At 33.9% G+C, this 22,814-nt stretch overlaps 3 protein-coding genes across 8 annotated transcripts in view; 2 read left to right on the top strand and 1 right to left on the bottom strand.

Moving 5' to 3' along the window:
• LOC107481788 (ABC transporter G family member 1) lies at window positions 1-12,958 on the top strand. Of its 4 annotated transcripts, none has more exons than XM_016102101.3 (8): window positions 1-290; window positions 1,387-1,466; window positions 1,589-2,059; window positions 2,141-2,227; window positions 2,336-2,467; window positions 2,553-2,744; window positions 2,868-2,954; window positions 3,096-3,903. In XM_016102101.3, exons 1-8 carry the CDS (start codon window positions 47-49, stop codon window positions 3,774-3,776), a joined length of 1,974 nt encoding a protein of 657 aa, XP_015957587.2. In that variant the 5' UTR covers window positions 1-46; the 3' UTR covers window positions 3,777-3,903. The 4 variants fall into 4 exon arrangements, with proteins under 4 accessions (XP_015957587.2, XP_052114552.1, XP_052114553.1 ...); XM_052258592.1 differs by lacking the exon at window positions 3,096-3,903 and adding an exon at window positions 12,148-12,958 and having other exon boundaries at window positions 3-290; XM_052258593.1 differs by lacking the exons at window positions 2,868-2,954; window positions 3,096-3,903 and adding exons at window positions 11,814-11,898; window positions 12,146-12,958 and having other exon boundaries at window positions 3-290.
• On the top strand, window positions 4,820-10,843 carry LOC107481786 (pentatricopeptide repeat-containing protein At5g08510-like). 3 transcript variants are annotated; one of them, XM_052258588.1, is made up of 3 exons: window positions 4,820-4,976; window positions 5,865-7,013; window positions 7,174-10,843. In XM_052258588.1, exon 3 carries the CDS (start codon window positions 8,602-8,604, stop codon window positions 10,777-10,779), a length of 2,178 nt encoding a protein of 725 aa, XP_052114548.1. In that variant the 5' UTR covers window positions 4,820-4,976; window positions 5,865-7,013; window positions 7,174-8,601; the 3' UTR covers window positions 10,780-10,843. The 3 variants fall into 3 exon arrangements, with proteins under 3 accessions (XP_052114548.1, XP_052114549.1, XP_052114550.1); XM_052258589.1 differs by having other exon boundaries at window positions 5,865-10,843; XM_052258590.1 differs by lacking the exon at window positions 5,865-7,013 and having other exon boundaries at window positions 8,260-10,843.
• A 110-nt stretch (window positions 12,959-13,068) lies between the features above and the next one.
• Window positions 13,069-22,814, bottom strand: part of LOC110272504 (uncharacterized) — a 12,997-nt gene continuing 3,251 nt past the window's right edge. Inside the window, exons 7-14 of the mRNA XM_021139374.2 lie at window positions 21,806-22,570; window positions 16,811-17,105; window positions 15,743-15,822; window positions 14,882-15,352; window positions 14,715-14,801; window positions 14,502-14,633; window positions 14,137-14,421; window positions 13,069-13,934 (exon numbers count right to left, since the gene is read on the bottom strand). Of these exons, the coding sequence (XP_020995033.2) occupies window positions 13,254-13,934; window positions 14,137-14,421; window positions 14,502-14,633; window positions 14,715-14,801; window positions 14,882-15,352; window positions 15,743-15,822; window positions 16,811-17,105; window positions 21,806-22,570 (2,796 nt within the window). The 3' untranslated portion in view covers window positions 13,069-13,253. The remainder of the gene's footprint in view (window positions 13,935-14,136; window positions 14,422-14,501; window positions 14,634-14,714; window positions 14,802-14,881; window positions 15,353-15,742; window positions 15,823-16,810; window positions 17,106-21,805; window positions 22,571-22,814) is intronic.

Consider the following 22,814-nt stretch of genomic DNA (forward strand, 5'->3'; position numbering starts at 1 on the left):
CTCTATTCTTCAGCCTCATGCTAGTGATTGTGAATTACCAAACAACATGCTACCCGTTTTGTTGGAATATGAGACCACATTTGAGGTGGAAGCCATGAATGAGGTGGATCATCAAGAGGAGAAGGGGGTTTTCATAACATGGGAGGATCTATGGGTGACAGTCTCAGATGGCAAGAATGGAAGGAAAGCAATACTTCAGGGCCTGAAAGGTTATGCCAAACCAGGGCAACTCTTGGCTATAATGGGTCCTTCTGGTTGTGGAAAGTCTACTCTTCTTGATGCCTTAGCAGGTAATCCTTTTTTCATATCAACATTTGGTTTTGTGCCTTCAATTTTTTAAATCATTTCCACTCTAACATCTAAAATCTTATTTTTCACTTTTAAATCAAGTTAAGTATCTAGTTAATACTTACTTTTGAGTATACAAATAACATGACTCTTTCATAGTTTACTAGCAAACCAAACTAAATATCAGACTTTGATATTATAACATGCATGCACTTGACTTTATGAGTCATTTGATTGTGAAATTATAACATGCTACTACTATTCATCATGAAGCCTTAAATGGTTGACATTCTTAAGTCAAATTTACTATAATTGTCCACAACTAATGACACTTTTAGCATGCTGATGTCACAGTCAGTCAGTCACATATAACACTTTCAAGCCACTCAAAATCTTTCACTTTTAGCATTTTCCCTTTTTTTTTTCTTAAGTTCGAGTTATAAAATGAAAGAGGTAAATACTAAATTGGTATTCGAAAGCTTCTGGTACTAACAAAATGATACCTAATTTTTGTTATTGACAAAATAGCTCCTAAAAAATTTTAAAATTTGACAAAATTACCCAACGTAAAAGGATGACGTCACAGTAAACGAAAAACGCTGATGTGGCCGCCAAAAGAAAGCTCCGATGATGGCCATGTTTCCAGTGCCGTTTCTAGCGACCTTCTTCTTCGTGTTTGCTGCTTCTTCTTCATGAACATGCCGCTGCGTCCCCTTCCACCATGGCAGCTGAAAAAGAAGACTACAATGGTATGCCACTGCACCTTGTCGCATTTTTTGTGTTCGCCGATTCTTCTTCTTCAACACGCCGCTGCGTTCCCTTTCGCGTCCCCTTCTGCCAGACCACCAAGAAGAAACTGAAAACGTCGCCAGAACTCTCTGCCATCATCGTCAGAGCTCTCTTCCGACGGCCAGTGTTTTTTGTTTATTGTGATGTCATCCTGTTATGGTTGGGTGATTTTGTCAAAATTTAAAATTTTTCAGTGACTATTTTATCAATAACAAAAGTCAAGTACTATTTTGTCGCTAGAATCTTTCGGATACCAATTTGGTATTTACCTCAAAATGAAATTAACTAAAGTATTCTCATGTGTTGCAGGGAGATTAGGTTCAAAGTCAAAGCAGACTGGGATGATCCTAATCAATGGCCGCAAACAAGCACTGGCATATGGAACATCTGTAAGAATAATGTTCTAGTCTTTGTTAGAAAATATAAACTTATTTTTTTATACATACTATTAAAGAAATATCTATATATATTAATCTTTTGTTTTTACTCTAACTATATGAAATCAAATCAGGCATATGTCACAGAAGATGATACTATCTTGACAACACTGACAGTTGGAGAAGCTGTATACTACTCAGCCCAGCTCCAATTACCAGATTCCATGTCCAAATCAGAGAAGAAGGAGAGAGCAGAGTTCACAATAAGAGAAATGGGCCTGCAAGATGCCATCAACACAAGAATTGGAGGGTGGGGATCTAAGGGAATTAGTGGTGGACAAAAGAGGAGAGTTAGCATTTGCATTGAGATCTTAACACATCCAAGACTCTTGTTTCTTGATGAACCAACAAGTGGACTTGATAGTGCAGCCTCTTATTATGTTATGAGTAGAATTGCAAGCTTAAATAAAAAAAATGGAATTCAAATGACTATTATTGCATCAATCCATCAACCAAGTAATGAAATCTTTCAGCTTTTCAACAATCTCTGTCTCCTCTCTTCTGGTAAAACAGTCTACTTCGGACCTGTCTCAGCTGCCAATAAGGTTAGAAATCAGTATCGTTTGTCCATATATGTATTTGTTGCTGCAAATCAATGGCTTATTGAATTCTGTTTTTGGCTGCAGTTTTTCTCATCAAATGGTTTTCCTTGCCCAAGTCTCCAGAATCCTCCTGATCACTTTGTAAAAATTATTAACAAGGATTTTGAACAGGTAGGTAGAATATGAATCACTCTAAGATCTTTACTGAACAGCAATTTATTTTAAAGGTTACAATGATAGATTACAAAGAAACTTAACCAATTTATCTCTTTGTTTCAGGAGGAGGACCCTGAGAAAGGATTAGCTAGAGGGCTAACCACAGAAGAAGCAATTCATATACTTGTTGAATCATATGATTCATCTAAAATTAGTCACCAAGTTCATAAAGAAATATCTCAAATGAAAAAAAGGGTGAGTACAATTTTTTGAAAATGGATCTAATGTCCATATGCAGTACAAATTGTACAAGTGCTGAAAGTCTTAATAATGGATGCAGGACTCAGATGCAATGGAGAAGAAAAGTCATGCTGATTTTTTAACACAGTGCATGGTCCTTACTAGGAGATCTTTTGTGAACATGTATCGTGAAGTAGGCTACCACTGGTTGCGCCTACTTATCTATGGTGCTCTGGCTTTAAGTCTTGGTACCATGTTTTTTCACATTGGCTCAAGCAGTGAATCAATTCAGGTACACAAATCAACCTTGAGACACATAATGCACAAAATTCAGCAATCATAGCTACATTATTTGCAGCAAAAAATTTAATAAACCTAATGTTAAAGACTTAAATCTTAATTTATTTGATGTCAGGCCAGAGCTTCACTGCTTGTGTTTGTTGTTACATTCCTTACCTTCATTACTGTTGGTGCATTCCCTTCTTTTGTGGAAGATATGAAGGTAAAGTACTATTTCTGTTACAAACAAACTATGTAACATAATTATCACCACCTTATTATGCACACTTACATACTATTTATCCACTATTGAATATGATCATGTCAAATTACTGAATATGTTGGTGAAATGATCCATAATTAGGTGTTTGAAAGAGAAAGACTGAATGGACATTATGGGGTAACTGCATACACCATTGGCAACACATTATCTTCAGTTCCATTCTTGCTATTGATGTCACTCATCCCTGGAGCAGTGGTTTATTACTTGGTTGGACTTCACCAAGGACACAAAGAATTCATCTACTTTACATCTGTACTCTTTGTTTCTGTCTTTTTGGTTGAGGGTCTCATGATGATTGTTGCAAGCATTGTCCCCAATTTCCTGCTAGGCATAATCTTCGGCACCGGAATATTGGGAGTGATGATGTTGGATGGTGGATTCTATAGGCTTCCAAGCGATATCCCTAAACCGTTTTGGAGATACCCTTTGCATTACATTTCATTCCACAAGTATGCATACCAAGGATTGTTCAAGAACGAGTTTCAAGGCCTAACATTCACCGGCAATAATCAAGATGGAGGAGCTATGATAAACATTAGTGGGGAAGAGATACTTAGAAACTTGTGGCAAGTGGAAATTGGTTACTCAAAATGGAATGATGTTGCTATATTGATAGGAATGGCAGTGACATACAGATTGTTGTTCTTGGTGATCATCAAGAGCTTTGAGAAAGTGAAGCCTATTATTGTGACAGCAATGAATAATTGCCCGCAAGCAAAGTTCAGGTTCACTAAGGTGACTAGACTAGGAGCAATGGCATGATTCATTTGCTTGCTTGCCTTGCAGAACCATAATAATATATAATATAATCATATATTTGCTTAGTATATTAATGTGTGAACTGAGGTTATTATAATACTTGAGAAGAACTGTATATAATTATTTCTTTTTTAAGGATATCAAATACTGAGTAATAGTGATTATGATTATCGTATGGATTACAAGATTGCATTACCCTTCGACGAGGGAACTGATTATTCGACCAACCTAAATTGGTTTACAAGACAATACTTATGTACCAATCAACAACAATATATATACAAATTAAAATCACCAAAGAAATCACAAACCTAGCTACTATAGATTTAATTTGAAAATAATTATAAGCATACAGTTAGATTTAGTTTTGGGTTTATGCTTGATGACTTAGTGCAGAGTTATCATCATTATTCTCCATCACTAGTGTTGCTCGCTTGGGAGACCCTGAAATGAATGACAAAAAAAAATGGCTTCAACTTCTCCGTAATCTTGATGATCAAGAAGAACAACACTCGATACACCAAAATTATCCCAAGCAAGATTCCAAGATCGACCCACTTGGAGTAACTCATGTCAACTTGCCACGTGTTCCTGAGAACCGAAGGGAATAGCGGTTCGGACAGACGTTGAAACTTGAAAGTCCAATGTTCTGAAAACCGGATCGGACCGACCGGTCGTACCGGTTTAATCTCGAACCGAAAGTGTTAACGGTCTGGTCAGGCATATAAAACCGTTAATCAGAAAACAGACAAAAAGCCATTGAACCGGACGGGAACCGATCGGTCAGATCGAACCGGAACCCGGCCGGTTTACACAAAAGAGGGTAGCTAATTCGTTTCTTTCTCCCGTTCTCCCTTTCTTTCTTTCAGTCAGAGAAATCACACCAACGCAACCACAAAACCCCAGCACTGTAAGCCTACACCACCGCCACAAGGAGTGGCATACTGCCGCCGTCCGTCGCACTCAAAGTTCGCCATCCGTCATCTAGCTTCCCTCGTGCTCCAAGTCTTCAACCCCTGTTCGCTGTCACCGATCGCGGTGCGTTCTTCGCCGTTCACGTTCGCTCGGCGTTCACCGTTCGCGTTCACTCGCTGTTCACCGTTCGAGTTCGCGTTCGTCTGGAAGCCACGTTGCTCTGCTTCAAACTCTGCGACCAACCCGCGCCTCCACTCAGCCGTCCAACTGCTCTCTGTTGTCCCCGCCGTGAGTTTCCTAAACCCGCCACCAGACAATACACTCACACAACACCAATACTCTTCTTCAAACTCTGCAACTTCTGATTTCTATTAAAATAAGTAATTATTTGATTTGGTAGTGGTTTGGATTTTTTCATAGACTAAATTAAAGTTACAATAGTTATGTTCTCTTCTCTATCACATTGAAATTAAGCATTGAATTCTCTTATTTCGTTTTAATTTTACCGCACTCAACATGTTTGATGAAATGCTTTAACCATATTTCTGGTTGGTTTTATAATTTCTAGCTTTTAGAAACTTAGTAAGTTGATTGCATGTGAAATTCTAATAATTGGATCATAGTAATTAGGAAATTTTAGCTTTACAAATAGCATCTTTGCAGAAAACATATTAGCATGATGATTCCACTTGCATTAGTGTTCTTCTGGTAAATTTTTTAACTGTTATTGTGAACTTGTTAATTTGCTAATTGTTCTTGTGTTCTTCTGTTACTTTTAATTTTTTTTGTTTTGTTGTGATTTTCTGTTCTTGAATTTGTTAAGTTGATAATTTGGTAAATTGTTGGGCTGCTGTTGTTTTAATTTGTCAAATTGTCAGGTTGCTGCGACTTAATTTGTTGGATTTTCTATTTAGGTCTTGTTCTTGTTTATTTGCTAAATTGTTGTTGTGTATTTATTGTTTATTTGCTGGATATTGGTGATCATTGTCTTTGAGATTATTTACTATGCAGGTTTTGTGTCATCGCTGTTTTGGAATGTTTTATAATGTACTAATGTTTGTTGCTGTTTTGTAATTGCTGGTTGCAGGTTTAGTGTGATTATTGGTTAATGTTTTGTAATGTTTGGTGCTGAATGCTTATTGTTGAGTTCAGATATGGTTGTTTATTTTGACTTAGGTAAAGGGACTTGTGGTCATTTTTTCCTGCCTTACACCGATTCAGATGATTATTTTCAGAGGATGAGCACTTATTTATGTATCTTGAGAAACTGTCTTTCTGTGTGTTATGAGCATTTGGTGAAGCCTGTATTGTACCTATTCAAAGCTTAGTTTTACCAAATGGTCTTCAAAACAACTCATCCAAAATGCTACTGCACAAATCCAAGTCTATTGTCTCTAAAAGCCTGTATGCACCTTCATTTGGTGAAGCCTTTCTAGCACTAGTCCACTACCAACTTTGTTATTAATAATGTTATCAAATTTATTTATCCGAGTACTATGTTTATTTTTTAGTTTGATTTATGATAATTCATTTGATATTCTTCCTATTCTTGTCAGATATTTCTTTTAACATTTTGTGTACTGATGAGGGATTGTACTTACTTGGTATCATGCTTTCATCTGGCAATTTTGCATTTAATATAAAAAAAGGAAAATCCTAAGAGAGTAATTCACCACTCCATTGGAAAAACTTCATACTACCTTATACCCTCAACTTAATACTTGCATATTTATAATTTATTTATTATTTTAAAACGGTTTTTCTGGTTGAACCACCGGTTAGACCGGTTGGACCAGTAAACCAGAAAACCAGTAACTAAAGCGGTTTGATGACCAGTCCGGTTCTCAGAACCTTGCTTGAAACAGAAGATTTGAAAAATCGACGTTGGATCATCGAACCCGCCGGAAACCGGTCGGTTGGATCCGGCCGATTTTTTAAATTTTGCAAAACGCCATTGTTTTGCTGGGATGCCCCAGCCAATTACCCAACCCAGCAACCTTAGCTCCACACAACGGCTAAACGCAAACCCATCCTTCCCATCACCCTCGAGCTCCTCCTTCCTCTCACCGTCATTGATCTCACTCCCTCACCTCCGTCCATCTCCCGCCGCCGTTGCCGAAACGAGCTTCGAAGCCACCGTCGTTATCGTGCAGCTTTGTTCCACCATCGTGCAGCTACTGTTTCAGCTTTGAAAGCACCGTCGCGCAGCTCTGTTCCATCGTCGCCGGCGCTATCTCTGTTCCACCTGTCATCCCTTCAGCCGTGCTCTTGTCCCCCTCTTGCTCAGGATCTGCTCTGCTCTGTTCTAGGGCTTCTAGCTTCTAGGTATTTTTTTTAATAACAATTATTGAATAATTGTTGTTAGTTAATTTGTGAACTTGTTATGGGTTAAATAATTTTTGAATAAGTGTTAATTAATCTGTGAATCTTGCTGTTTTTACTGTGAATTACTCCATTGTTAATGATTCTGATCATTCATCTGCAGAAGATGATGGGGTCTTCAAGCTTGAATCCTTTGAAACTAAGTGTTGCACGTGGGGTATGCCTGTTTTGTGCTGCTGTGCTCTGTTGACTGTTGTGCAGTGTTTCTGTGTTCAATTAAAATTTTTCTTTGAGAACTTAGCTTTGCTATACTTGATAAATTGTGCCAATTATGCATTTCTTGAAATTGGTATGCCTCTGTAGATTCTAAATAGTGCGTTTCATGTTTCTGATTTTGATAATTTGAGTAGTTTATGAAGCATAGTTCACTGTTATTGCAAATGATTTGGGACTGCTTTTGAGGAGTGTATGAAGTAGATTACTTGCTGTGTTTGGAGTTGTTTATTAATTAAATTGGTTAATTTGTTATTTGAGCCATGTTACAGCTTGTTGTTAAATAAAGTTTAAAGCTCCAATATCCATTTGTTTGTTGGCAATGTTAATATTATTAATAATATTAATAATAATACTAATCACAAAGTGGAGAGGGATTGTAGAATTTGTCACATAGGTTTGGAGAGTGATAGTTCTGAGTCTGGTGTTCCAATTGAATTGGGTTGTGCTTGTAAAGATGATTTTGTTGCTGCTCACAAAGTATGTGCTGAGACATGGTTTAAGATTAAGGAGAATTTGAGTATAATTCCATCTTTACTTTATTCTGTTTAACTGCAAAATTTGGTTTTTGATATTTTTTAATGCTGAATTTGATTGATTCTATGGATATTTTAGACACCCTTTTGTTTATGATTCATGGAATTGAGAATTGGATTGTTTGGTACTGTTCTATATGTATAGTTGTTCTGAGTTTGACAAATATTCTCAATTACTTACAGCTATGGTTTCCTTCTTGGATGGGATTTTATTTTTCCAAAAGAAATCATAGAGAATAAGGGTTGTGAATTGTTTAGAAAAAAAACTTGAGTTTGTATTTTGATAAGATCATATGGTTTTGATTTATGACATTTCATGTAGTGTTTTAAATTTAGAAGATATTTTAAGATTTATATTAGACTATAATTATATTTTAGTATGTATATTTGTAATTTATTTATTATTTTATTCTAAAACGGTTTTTCCGGTTGAATTACAGTTAGACCAGTTGGACCAATAATCTAGTGAACCAGTGACTAGAACGGTTCGATGACCGGTTCGGTTCTCAGATACTTGCTTTGTACAACTCCAATATCGAAATCTTTTGTACTATAAATTATTTTAAACAAAATACCTTTTAAATTTAACTTTAGTTTACCCATATTTAATTTAATTCTACAAAACAGCCATTTTTAATATTTATTATATACTATCATTAATTTACTGTCCGCGCATCGCGTGGGTCTCATTCTAGTTATTTTAATGTCTATTCTGATTGATGAGAGCACAATAACACAAGTTTTACGTCCCAAAGCCCAAACACCACCATCTTTTCCACACCATGAAGAAGCTGTTCCTCCTTGGCACCTGGAAGTGCAACTGCTGGAAGCAAAGGTTCCGACTTTTCACCACCCTTTTGGAAGATTTGGATACCCCTTGTCTCCGTCACGTGATTGCCACCAACATTTCCATTAGCAGGAGAGTTAAATCCGGCAAACCTGAATTAGCACGCCACCTCTTCGATGATATGCCGCTTCGAACTGTTTCCACTTGGAATACTATGATTTCTGGATATTCGCAATGGGGCTGCTACGTTGAAGCTCTGGCCCTTGCTTCCCTCATGCACCACTCTTGCGTCAAGCTTGACGAGGTCTCTTTCTCTTCGGTGTTGAGCGCATGCTCACGTTATGGGTCACTTGTTCATGGGAAGCAAGTTCATGCATTGCTTTTGAGGTCTGGATACGAGAGATTTGGCCTTGTGGGGAGTGCTCTGTTGTATTTTTACGTTCAGTGTTGTGGAATTGGAGAAGCTAAGGTAGTTTTTGAGGAGCTTCATGGCGGGAATGATGTGTTATGGAGCTTGATGCTTGCGGGTTATGTGCAGCATGACAATATGGGTGAGGCTCTGGACATGTTTGAAAAGATGCCTGATCGTGATGTTGTGGCTTGGACCACGTTGATCTCTGGGTATGCGAAGAGGGAAGATGGGCGTGAGAGGGCTTTGGATTTGTTTTGGTGTATGAGGAATTCTGGAGTGTTGCCTAATGAGGTCACGTTGTGCTCTGTTGTGAGAGTTTGCACTAGACTGAGGGCTCTATGGCAGGGGAAGGTTGTTCATGGGCATTGCATCAAGGAAGGGTTTGCTTTTGATAATGCGATTGGTGGCGGGTTGATTGAGTTTTATTGTGATTGTGAAGCCATAGGTGATGCCAAGAGAGTTCATGAGAGCATGAGAGGAGAAACTTATTTGAATGTGACTAACTTGTTGATTGGTTGCCTTATCTCCGCGGGGAAGATTGAAGAAGCTGAGATGATATTTTACAGGTTGAGAGAGACGAATCACGTATCATATAATTTGATGATTAAAGGTTATGCTATGATTGGTCATTTTGAGAAGTCAAAGAAATTATTCAATCAAATGAGTCTCAAGGATTTAACTTCCTTAAATACCATGATATCTGTGTACTCCAAAAACGGTGAACTTGATGAAGCTGTGAAGCTTTTTGACAAAATTAAAGATGAGAAAAACCCTGTGACATGGAATTCGATGATGTCTGGTTGTATTCAAAATGGCCAGTACATGAAGGCATTAAAAATATACGTGAAGATGCGTAGGTTATCAGTTGATTATAGCAGATCGACGTTCTCTGTTTTATTTCGTGCATGTTCATCTCTTGGTTCTTTTCAGCAAGGACGGTTGCTTCATGGCCACTTAACCAAGACACCGTTCCAAGCAAATGTTTATGTTGGGACTGCCCTTATAGACTTCTACTCCAAATGTGGTCGCTTGGCTGATGCTCAAAGGTCATTCCTCAGCATTTTTTCACCCAATGTAGCAGCATGGACAGCTCTTATTAATGGGTATGCATATCATGGACTTGGATCCGAGGCAATTTTACTCTTCCACTCGATGTTAGTTCAAGGAGTTGTGCCAAATGCAGCTACTTTTGTTGGCATTCTTTCTGCCTGCTCCCATGCCGGTCTAGTTGCTGAAGGTTTGAAAATCTTCCACTCGATGGAGGAACTTTACAAAGTAACCCCAAGCATAGAACATTACACATGTGTGGTGGATCTTCTTGGTCGATCAGGCCATGTAAGAGAAGCTGAAGAGTTTATTAGAAAGATGCCTATTGAAGCAGATAGGGTGATTTGGGGAGCTTTACTGCATGCATGTTGGTTCTGGAAGGACATGGAAGTAGGGGAGAAAGCCGCTGAAAAGTTGTTCAGCTTGGATCCGAACCCAACAGTGCCTTTGGTAATTCTGTCAAATATGTATGCGGTGCTAGGTAGATGGGGGCAGAAGTCAATTCTTAGGAAGAGATTGCAGAGTGTAAAATTGAGAAAAGATCCAGGGTGCAGCTGGATTGAATTAAACAATATTCATCTGTTCTTGGTAGAGGATAAAACACATCCTTATTCTGATGTTATTTATGCAACTGTAGAGCATTTAGCAGCAACCATTAATTCTAGCATACCCTTCAATTATCTCTATAGCAGCAACGGCAAACATCATGAATAATGCAAAGTTTCAAACTGCAGATCCTATGTTACTTCAGATTTGGTCACTGAACTGAATATTTCTCGAGAGACCATTGAGCTTTAACTATTTTAGCATCGATCATGCGAAGGATCAATATATCATGGTTTGCCTCTAAATCAATAATGAAATTACTTGATTGTGTTAATCATTTAACATATTTTATGCTTTCATCAGAAGTAGCTGATGTGAGTGACGGAGAACTAACCAGCTACCATTAAACATATTACTGCTGAATCTCATTGCCTCATAGGGTTCTTTAACACTTCAATTTGAAAGACAGCAATTGGGAAAATCCGGCATGGGGCCTGTGATTTCCTTTTAACTTCTATGAATACTATCCGATATTTCTTTATCTACAGCAAATGTATTATTTGGCAAGATAGCATTATTACTTTTGAGTTATATGAATTTAATTTATTTTTCAATGCTACCATGCTAGATTGCAAAGAAACTCAACTGATTCACCTCTTTGTTTCAGGAGGAGGACCCTGAGAAAGGATTAGCTAGAGGGCTAACCACAGAAGAATCCATTCATATACTTGTTGAATCGAATGATTCATCTGAAATTAGTCACCAAGTTCATAAAGAAATAGTTCAAATAAAAAAAAAAGGTGAGTACTACTTGTTGAAAAAATTGATTTAATATCCATATGCAGTAGAAATTGTACAATTGCTGAAGGTCTTAATAATGGATGCAGGACTCAGATGCAATAGAGAAGAAAAGTCATGCTGATTTTTTATAACAGTGCATGGTCCTTACCAGGGGATCTTTTGTGAACATGTAAAGTAAAGTAGGCTATCACTGGTTGCGCCTACTTATCTATGGTGCTCTGGCTTTAAGTCTTGGTACCATGTTCTTTGACATTGGCTCAAGCAGTGAATCAATTCAGGTACACAAATCAACCTTGAGACGCATAATGCACAAAATTCAGCAATCATAGCTACATTAATTGCAGCAAAAATTTTAATAAACCTAATGTTAAAGGCTTAAATCTTAATTTATTTGATGTCAGGCCAGAGCTTCACTGCTTGTATTTGTTGTTACATTCCTTACCTTCATTACTGTTGGTGCATTCCCTTATTTTGTGGAAGATATGAAGGAAAACTACTATTTCTGTTAAGAACAAACTATATGACATAATTATCACCACCCTGTTATGCGCACTTACGTACTATTCATCCACTATTGAATGGGGCGTGAGCTCTGCCTATATTGGAACTCACGCCCCATCCAACGTGGATGAACAATATTTAGGCAGAGAGCGCAATAATGACTGTATTCAAGAAACATTCTAAATATGATCATGTCAAATTACTGAATATGTTGGTGAAATGATCCATAATTAGGTGTTTGAAAGAAAAAGACCGAATGGACATTATGGGGTAACTGCATACACCATTGGCAACACATTATCTTCAGTTCCATTCTTGCTATTGATGTCACTGATCCCTGGAGCAGTGGTTTATTACCTAGTTGGACTTCACCAAGGACACCAAGAATTCATCTACTTTACATCTATACTCTTTGTTTCTGTCTTTTTGGTTGAGGGTCTCATGATGATTGTTGCAAGCATTGTCCCCAATTTCCTGCTAGGCATAATCTTTGGCACCGGAATATTGGGAGTGATGATGTTGGATGGTGGATTCTATAGGCTTCCAAGCGATATCCCTTAACCGTTTTGGAGATATCCTTTGCATTACATTTCATTCCACAAGTATGCATACCAAGGATTGTTCAAGAACGAGTTTCAAGGCCTAACATTCACCGGCAATAATCAAGATGGAGGAGCTATGAAAAACATTAGTGGGGAAGAGATACTTAGAAACTTGTGGCAAGTGGAAATTGGTTACTCAAAATGGAATGATGTTGTTATATTGATAGGAATGGCAGTGACATACAGCATTTTGTTCTTGGTGATCATCAAGAGCTTTGAGAAAGTGAAGCCTATTGTTGTGACAGCAATGAATAATTGCCCGCAAGCAAAGTTCAGGTTCACTAAGGTGACTAGACTGGGAGCAATGGCATGATTCATTTGCTTGCTTGCCTTGCAGAACCATAATAATATATAATATAATCATATATTTGCTTAGTATATTAATGTGTGAACTGAGGTTATTATAATACTTGAGAAGAACTGCATATAATTATTTCTTTTTTAAGGAGATCAGATACTGAGTAATAGTGGTTATGATTATCGTATGGATTACAAGATTGCATTGCCCTTGGATGAATAAATCTGAAGCTTGCCTTCAACACTCAAGCATAATTCCTGAACTAATCGGATGAGGAACTGATTATTCGACCAACCTAAATTGGTTTACAAGACAATACTTATGTACCAATCAACAACAATATATATACAAATTAAAATCATCAAAATAAATCACAAACCTAGCTACTATAGATTTAATTTGAAAATAATTATAAGCATACAGTTAGATTTATGTTTGGTTTATGCTTGATGACTTAGTGCAGAGTTATCATTATTCTCCATCACTAGTGTTGCTCGCTTGGGAGACCCTGAAATGAATGACACAAAAAATGGCCTGAACTTCTCCGTAATCTTGATGATCAAGAAGAACAACACTCGATACACCAAAATCATCCCAAGCAAGATTCCAAGATCGACCCACTTGGAGTAACTCATGTCAACTTGCCACGTGTCCCTGAGAATCTCATCACCACTAATGTAGGAGCCATTTCCATCATTTGTTGCAAAGCTTAGCCCTTGAAACTCGTTCTTGTACAATCCTTGGAATGCAAATCTATGAAATGCAACATAGAACATTGGGTATCTCCAAAATGGTTTAGGAAGATCATTGGGCAATCTGAAGAACCCTCCGGCCAGCATCATGATTCCTTGGATTCCGGCGCCGCTTATGATTCCCATTAGATAGTTTGGGACTATGCTTGCAACTATCATCATTAGGCTTTCAACCAACATGAGGCAAGAAAACAGAACACATATGAAGTAAACAAAATGGTCGAATCCTCTTTGAAGATGAGGAAGGTAATAAGCTATGGCTCCTGGAATCACTGATACTAGAACCAAGTATGGCACACTAGATACTGTGTTCCCAATTACAAATGCCACAACACCATAATGCCCATTTAATCTTTCTCGTTCAAATACCTACGTATATATATAACAACAATTCAATTCTCAAGAAATGGATCTAGTATATATTGTGGAGTTTAATTTTGATGCACTGACAATCTAAAATGTTTTACATAGTCGTCCAGTCACTTAGATTGAATGCATGTGCAAAACGGTTTTACACCCACGGTGCATCAAGATTAAATTCTATATTGTGATGAATAATTCTTTAAATTACCTTCATGACCTCCACAAAGGAAGGGAATCCACCAATGGTCATGAAAGTTATGAATGAAGATTCAAACATAAGAAGTGCTCCTCTGTCCTGAATTGTGCTGAAACTTGTACCTAGATCATAGAAAACTGTGGCAGTGGCTATGGCCAATGCAATGTATATTCCAAGACGTAACCAATAATAGCCTAGATCACGAAACATGTTCACGCATGATATTTTGGTAAGAACAATGCACTGGTTAAGGAAACCAGCACGCCTTCTCTTCTTATGATCTACTGATCTAGTCTCCTGAAACATAAATTGAGTTATGGATCAATGCTTTTATTATAGCTTATGAATGCACGCAATAGACATGAAATGAAAGAAACCTGGTTAGATAGCATTGCAACTTCTTGTTGAACTTGTTGCTTAATTTCAGATGATTCATATGCGCTTATAAGGATTCTAATTGCTTCTTCTGTAGGCACTGTTCTAGTGCCAGATAAACCCATGTCAGTATCCTGAAATAGTAGTTAATTAAAAATACCATCAAATTATTTCTGAATGCTCAAGTATCTTCAAGTGAAGCTAAGCTTAGTTACCTGATCAAAATCCTTGTTTATAGTTTTCAGTAAATGATCAGAAGGGTTTTGGAGTGCAGGACATGGAAAACCATTGGAAGCAAAAAACTACATACATTGAAACAAAACCAGAGTTTAATATTATAACTAAAACTAAATGAATTAGAAGAAGAAAAAAAGATACGAACCTGAGTAGCAGTTGAGGCAGGTCCAAAGTAAACAGTTGTACCAGAAGACATAAGACAGAGGTTATGGAAAAGTTGAAAGACTTCAGTGCTTGGTTGATGTATTGAAGCAATAACGGTTCTTTGAATGCCATCTTTCTGAACAAGGTTTGCAATTCTTTTCATGACATAATAGGAAGCAGCACTGTCAAGTCCACTTGTTGGTTCATCAAGAAACAAGAGCCTTGGGCGTGTTAGGATCTCAATGCAGATGCTCACACGTCTCTTCTGACCACCACTGATTCCTTTAATGCCCCAACCTCCAATTCTTGTGTTAATGGCATCTTGCAGACCCATTTCTCTTATTGTAATCTCTGCTCTCTCTCTCTTCTCTGCCTTGGACATGGAATCTGGTAGTTGGAGTTGAGCTGAGTAGTGCACTGCTTCCCTCACCGTTAAGGTTGTTAATAAGGTATCATCTTGTGTCACATATGCCTATGCCATACATTCAAACTCTTGCTAATTATTCAAATTAATTAAGACTACTTAATCAATAATCATTATTCAGGTCAGTAATTTCTAGTATTTTTTATCATTATTTAATCAATGCAAATACTAAATTGGTTTTAACAAGTAAATTTTACTAATTCATTCATGTGTGTGAATTTTAAAAAATATGACTGAAAAGTAAAAATTGTATTGATCTATGTGTACAAATTCTGGTAAATATAAATGTAAACTTTATGCTTCTTGTATGCAAAACTCATGTAAATATGAATGCGAATTATTACTGACCAAATATTGGTAAAAAATGATAATATTTGCGTAACATTGCTTATAAAACAATTTTGTTTATGTTAAGTATTATAGTGTATGGTTTTGTACCGAGATTCCATAGGCCAGCGCTTCTTTGCGACCGTTGATGAGAATCTCTCCTGTTTGTCTTGTGTTTGAATCTAATCTACCTGAAATGAGTTCAAACATATAGCTCATTATTAATAATGCATTTACATATATCTTAATATTATAATTCTTTTGACAAATATATATTATTAAGTATATATGATTGCATTAGAAAAGGTATATAACTCAGTTATTCACAATCTTATATTCTTTTAGTAAGTACAGACATTTTATTATAATGATTACAATGTAAAACTTTGTATTATTAATTCTTAATTAACATTTCTAGGATAAATTTAAATGTATTCTATGGTTACGTGTGTGTTGTATTTTAAATTTGATATCCCATCATGTAATCTTCTTTAAATAATGTCACTCGATCGAGGGATAGCACATGATTTAAAAAAAATGGAAAGGTGTTAAAATTTGTTCTTAGTTTATCTTAAATAATATAATGTCAATAAAAATATCAATCAGGAGTTTCAATGATGGGTTCATTATAGTTCAATTATTTCTAATTATCTTCGTGTGAAGTTAATAGTTAAAAATCGTTCAGATAATTTAAAAAATTTGACTAAATTATCATCTAATAATTATCAATTATTAACTTTACATGAAGACATAAAAATTTTCATCTTTATTTTATTCCATCTTAGATCCATGTACCTAAAAATACAGAATTAAATACATATCGCTGCATGTCTGTTTTTAAGTATTTTTTAAAATCATATATGAGTTATTAACTAAATATTTTTGTTCATATATATTAAATCATTTTATATTTGTGTAAATTTTTTTGGATACTAATAGATATCAAAATTAATTAATTTTTTATTTAAATTCTTAAAATAAATCTTTTAAATACGGACAATTAAAATAATTTATTTGAGTTTATTATTTTTGTTAATCATTTAAATAGTGAATCAAAAAATAGTTATTTTTATAAATATAACAATATAAGATTATATAAGAAGAGAACTGTAGTGAGTTTTTACCAAATTAAAATGTATTCCGATCCTTTGAATGAAATGAAAAAGGAATATGAAATACCTGCTAAGGCATCAAGAAGGGTAGACTTGCCAGAACCAGAAGGACCCATTATGGCCAATAGCTGGCCCGGTTTGGCATAACCGGTTAGACCGGCAAGAATTGGTTTGCTTCCTTTGTTTCCCATTGATGCAGTCACCCACACATCCTTCCATGTCATACACATACACATACCCTCCTTCTCCTCTTTCTCTTCGTTTCTCTTATTATTCCCCTTCTCATCATCATTATTATCATGCTCAATCTCTACCACCATGGTTTCAGATGCCATTATTCTTATGCCTGCCAATTTCAGCTTCTACTCCCATCTTCCCACGTTCCTTATTTATACACGCAATGTGTCGTTTTTCTTGAATGTCTTTAATTAAGACTTCCACTTCTTAATTACTTGTTCAAGGTCTAACTTCAATCGCCATAATAAATTTCAACGTGTTTTAATAGACAAGTATATAACTAATTCTTACCCACTTTCATTTATTTTATTTTGTGGAATAAAATTTTGTTTTAATTTTACCGTATCATTATTAAAGTAATAAATATATTTTATTCATAATTTTATTTGAACATTATAATTTTATTAAAGAATAATGTATTGTTTTTGTCCCAATGTTTGGTGTAAATCTTATTTGTTTTCCTAACGTTTAAATCGTCTTATTTGTATTTCTAACGTTTATAAAAGTGATTCAATGTTATCCTACTATCGATTATACTAACAAATCAGATTATATTTTTCAATTATTCTCACTTGGATGTATTCATTTTCAATTAGATCTCAATTGGATGTATTCGATTTTAATATTATACACACTATTTGTATTTAGATTCAATTATGTTCCTAGAAAAGTGAATTATGTAAATGTTGTAGAAATTAGTTTTAACTTTTAATGAATTATTTTTTGGAGTGGATCATCGATTTTATCACAGACATTTATATTCTAATTTCAAGAAAATATTTTTAAAACTAAAACTAAAGCGTTCATGTGTAATTGACGGCAGAATAACATTGAATCACTTTTACAAACGTTAAGAATACAAATAAAACAATTTAAACATTAATAACGCAAATAACATTAAATCACTTTTACAAACGTTAAGAATGCAAATAAAACGATTTAAACATTAAGAACACAAATAAAATTTATCCAAAAAATTGAAGATAAAAATAATATTTTACTCTTTATTAAAAAGAGAAAATGGAACAAGAGGCTCAAAAGCCGCCGTAGTCCACGTTATATGAATCCAATTTTTTTAAATATAAATTTAATATCGCCCCGCGGCCTTAATGCCTTATCATACAAAACGGTGGGTTCTGCAGATGCAACTTGTTTAAATAATGAATAGTGGGTATAATTTCAGTATAATTTATTATTTTAATTAATAATTAATTATTAATATTTAAAAGTATAAAATAAAAATATAAAATTAGGTTATTAAACTAAAAATATTAGTCAATATAATTAAAATTTTGACTGTTGAATTTTTTTTCCTTAAATAATATTTGGATTAATTGCAAAAGAGTTTGTGTGTGAAAGCTATATGTGCGAATGCAAGAAATACTCTCAACCCGAGAAAGGGATACTACAAAAATATTACATAAATTTTTGAATGGTTTTAATTTTATTTCAGATAATGCTATTAATTATATCAAATTTTGATAAATATTAATTTTAATTATTGATGTTCTGCAATATTGTATTATAACATAGAAAAAGTTATTTAAAAAACAAAATATGTATCAAAAAATAAATGACACGTGACATATTGTTAGGCTCTTGACTTGTAGGTTAGTGTTGTTTATTTTATTTTATTTTATTTTATTTTATTTAAATATAAATTTTAAAGTATCTTTTATTGGTATTATTTTAGTCTGTAAAGTTAGGATTATTGTTGTACTAAGAACATAATTTAAAGGCCTAGCTTATTAGGTTTGTAATCGGTGCTAGCTATTTTTAAGGATTTACTGTACTGTTAGTTAATCAAATATCTGTTTTTATATAAATTTGTTTTTTAAAAGAAAATTGTAGTCTCTGTTATAAAAATATTGGGATCGCACTCAAACAAAATCCCTTTATCACTGTTCTTGATGTGAGATTAGGATACACACTGACAAATACATATTTATTACTCGCCATTCTTAAGAAAATTATTAAAAGAATTTAGAAGAAGTAGTGAAATTTATGTGAGGAAAGCTACTAAATAAACCTCCTTATATAGATGCAAAAAATTGTTGTTTTACATCACGTTTATACTGAAAATAATAAGTTGATTATTAAACATATATCTTATTTATATTATAAATAAAATGATAGCACATATATCTCGTTTAATTATAAATGAGATATGTACATTTCAATATTTATCACGTATTTTGTTTGTATCTATTTTGGATTCATAAAATTTGTGTCTTGTCGAGTTTACTGTATAAATAAGATATATGTATTTAATTAACTCGTTTGCAATATAAATAGGATAAGTAATAGAATATAAATTGATAAATAAAAATGCTATTTATTTGCATATTAAAATTAACTGCTATATAATTGTGTACAAATAAATATATATATATATATATTGTATATTTTATTTTTAATTTGTATTTTGTATTTTACATAAATTTTATACTAGTAATTAATTTTAATATACATCTAATATAATAATTGATTGATAACTATATCTTGTAAAATAAGAACGTTTATGGATACAGATAATTTGATCAAAATTGATCTAATCTAATTATATTAATTCTGTACTCAATAGATAATTCAGTGCGATCGAATTAAACCCAATTAAAACCGAAGTCAAATATCAGTTTTAGACCACCCGAATCAATCCGATTTTTCAATAAATTTATATTAATTTAAAAGAATAAAATATAATAATATATATGTAACTTTATCCTCCTCTATACCAAATTATGATCTTTATTAAAGTGTAATTTTGATGATGTATTACTCTTTATCTTTTTATAACAAAAAGAATGATAATTTAATTTTTTTTTACGGTATCTTCAATTCGATAGGTTAAGAACTAATTTGTCATAGATTTAAATTTTATTTAAAATTTTATTGTTAGTCAATACAAGATAAAATACGAATTCCATTATTTATTTAAACGGACTAATAAGTAAGAAGAAGCGACATTAAACCGAACTACAATAGGCCTAGACAAGATTTTTGTTCATATTCTTATAGGTACATATAATTTAAAATTAAATTAAACATAATTTTAAAAGGTGTCATGCAAGCTCCACACGCAAAAGAGTAGCATTGGGATTTTCGATGTCTTAAATTATTTGTTTGGGAGACAACAGTTTGAAGGATCCAATAATAGGGCTTCACCTTTTGGGTAGTCTTTATGATAACCAAAAACATAACACGATACACAACAATCATTCCTACCAAGATTGCAAGATCAACCCACTTTGAATAACTCATGTCTGTTTGTCACATGTCCCTCATACTCATAATTCTCTTTACCTGTAATGTACTTATAATGGTTTACATAAAAAATTGTAAAATTTTGCAAGTTGTAGCAATTTATATAGAAAGAAAATTACACTCACATATAAAATATTCTCAATTATTGTAATCGTGTAATTTTGAGTGTCAATTGATTTATTTATTTATTTATTCTCAATTAAAGTTACATATAATTTAAAATTAAATTAAACATAATTTTAAAAGGTGTCATACAAGCTCCACATACAAAGGAGTAGCATTGGGATTTTCGATGTCATAAACTGTTTGTTTGGGAGACAATAGGTTGAAGGATCCAACATTAGGCTTCATCTTTTGGGTAGTCTTTATGATAACCAGAAACATAGCACAATACACAACAATCATTCCTACTAATATTGCAAGATCAACCCACTTTGAGTGACTCATGTCTGTTTGTCACGTGTCCGTCACAATCTCTTCACCTATAATGTACTTGTAGTGGTTTACATGAAAATTTGAAAAATCTTGCAAGTTGTAGAAGTTTATATAAAAAAAAAAATTACAGTTACATATAAAGCATTTTCAGTTGTTGTAATCGTCTAAGTGTCAATTGATTTATTTATGTAATTTGTCCTGCATAAAGTGGTACATATAATTAAAAAGGCCACATCTCTTGTGGCTACATTTATTATAATAACTTTTGGTGGCTAAGAATTGGCTAACTAATGAAGAGAAGACATATGGCATTGCTTAATGTTATAGTTATTGTACATTTTACTTCTAATAAATTTAGTTGCGGATATTTGAAAATTTTTAAATGCATAGGTATTTTTGAAATCAATAAAAGTTCAGTTTGAGTAAATAGCTTAATTAAGTTTTTTTTTAAAAAATAATTTAAATAATAAATTACTATATTAAAAGTAATTTATAAATAAGTTATTTTGTATTTAAATTTTTAACTTTAAAAGTATTTATTTTATAAAAATGTGATAAAAAAAATATTAGTATTATAAGAAAAGTTATTTTTTTAAATTCTCTATAAATTCTTAAATAACTTCTTAGAAAACAACAATTTGATTTTAAAAATTATATCAGACATTAATACTACTACTTTTCATAAATCAAAAATTAAAAAAAATACTTTTAAAACTTTTCGAACGAACCTAAATTATAAGTGCAAAAGTAATTTTATTTTTCTATAAGTCCTCTCTTGTAAAGAGTTGTCAATCCAGATTGTATCTTCTTGGAACTGAGCTCGACTGGAATTGGCCTGGATGTAGAGGCCTCAATTTGTTTATTTGTTTAATTATGTAAATCAAACACTCTCCAAGCATTTACCTTGTTGCATTATTAAAAAACCAAAAATAATCTTCTTTTTCTCTTGGTATTACAATGGGCCGGAGTCCAAAACAAAGAATATTAGATTTTGAAAACAAAAAAATAACAATAGAAGAAACGACATTAAACCGAACTACAATAGGCCTGGGCTAGATTTTTGTTTATATTCTTAACAGTTACATATAATATAAAATTAAATTCAACATAATTTTGAAAGGTGTCATACAAGCTCCACATGCAAAGGAGTAGCATTGGGATTTTCGACGACATAAATTGTTTGTTTGGGAGACCTCAGCTTGAAGGATCCAACAATAGGCTTCACCTTCTCAGTAATCTTTATGATAACCAAAAACATAACACGATACACACCAATCATCCCTACTAATATTGCAAGATCAACCCACTTTGAGTAACTCATGTCTGTTTGCCACGTGTCCCTCATAATCTCTTCACCCGTAATGTACTTGTGTGATGAGCCTCCATGGAATTTCAAGCCTTCATATTCGTTCTTGAACAATCCTTGGAATGCATAAGTGTGGAATGCTATGTAATGCAAAGGGTATCTCCAAAATGGCTTAGGAATGGTGCTTGGCAGTTTGAAGAAGCCAGCAACTAAGATCATGATGCCTTGGATTCCAGAGCCGGTTATGATTCCCATTAGGTAGTTTGGAACCACGCTTGCAACTATCATCATGAGGCTCTCCACTAACATGAGGCAAGAAAATAGAACACAAATGAAGTAAAGGAAGTGGTCGTATCTACTCTGAAGACCAGGGAGGTAGTATGCTATAGCTCCCGGAATGAAAGAAACTAGCAACACAAATGGGATGGCTGATAAGGTGTTTCCTATCACAAACGCAGTCACACCATAATGCCCATTTAGCCTTTCTCTTTCGAATACCTTCATATCTTCCACAAAGGAAGGGAATCCACCAATGCTCATGAAAGTTATGAAAGTGGATACAAATGCAAGAAGTGACCCTCTATCCTGAAATAATAATTAATAGTTATATCAAAAGTGGAAGCAAAATTAATCCTTGAAACATTACACAGAGGTAAACTTTAAGTCTACCTTTAGTTCGAGAATAAAATAAGACGAGACAGTAAGAACAGAATACAAAAAATAGAGATATATTTATATTTTGTTTGGTTATAAATTAAAATAAATTATAAAAATTTAATTTATTTTTTTTATTAAAAAAATTCAGAAACAAAAATATAATAATAATAAA

Source organism: Arachis duranensis, chromosome 3 (assembly GCF_000817695.3).
Source record: "Arachis duranensis cultivar V14167 chromosome 3, aradu.V14167.gnm2.J7QH, whole genome shotgun sequence".
Lineage (NCBI taxonomy): Eukaryota > Viridiplantae > Streptophyta > Magnoliopsida > Fabales > Fabaceae > Arachis > Arachis duranensis.

Bases quoted from the DNA above. Each gene is read 5' to 3' on its own strand.
- LOC107481788 (XM_016102101.3), top strand. From the start codon at position 47: ATGCTACCCGTTTTGTTGGAATATGAGACCACATTTGAGGTGGAAGCC. The intron at 1,467-1,588 runs GTAAGAATAATG...AAATCAAATCAG, and splicing joins CACTGGCATATGGAACATCT to GCATATGTCACAGAAGATGA. The intron at 2,745-2,867 runs GTACACAAATCA...ATTTGATGTCAG, and splicing joins CAAGCAGTGAATCAATTCAG to GCCAGAGCTTCACTGCTTGT.
- LOC107481786 (XM_052258589.1), top strand. From the start codon at position 8,602: ATGAAGAAGCTGTTCCTCCTTGGCACCTGGAAGTGCAACTGCTGGAAG.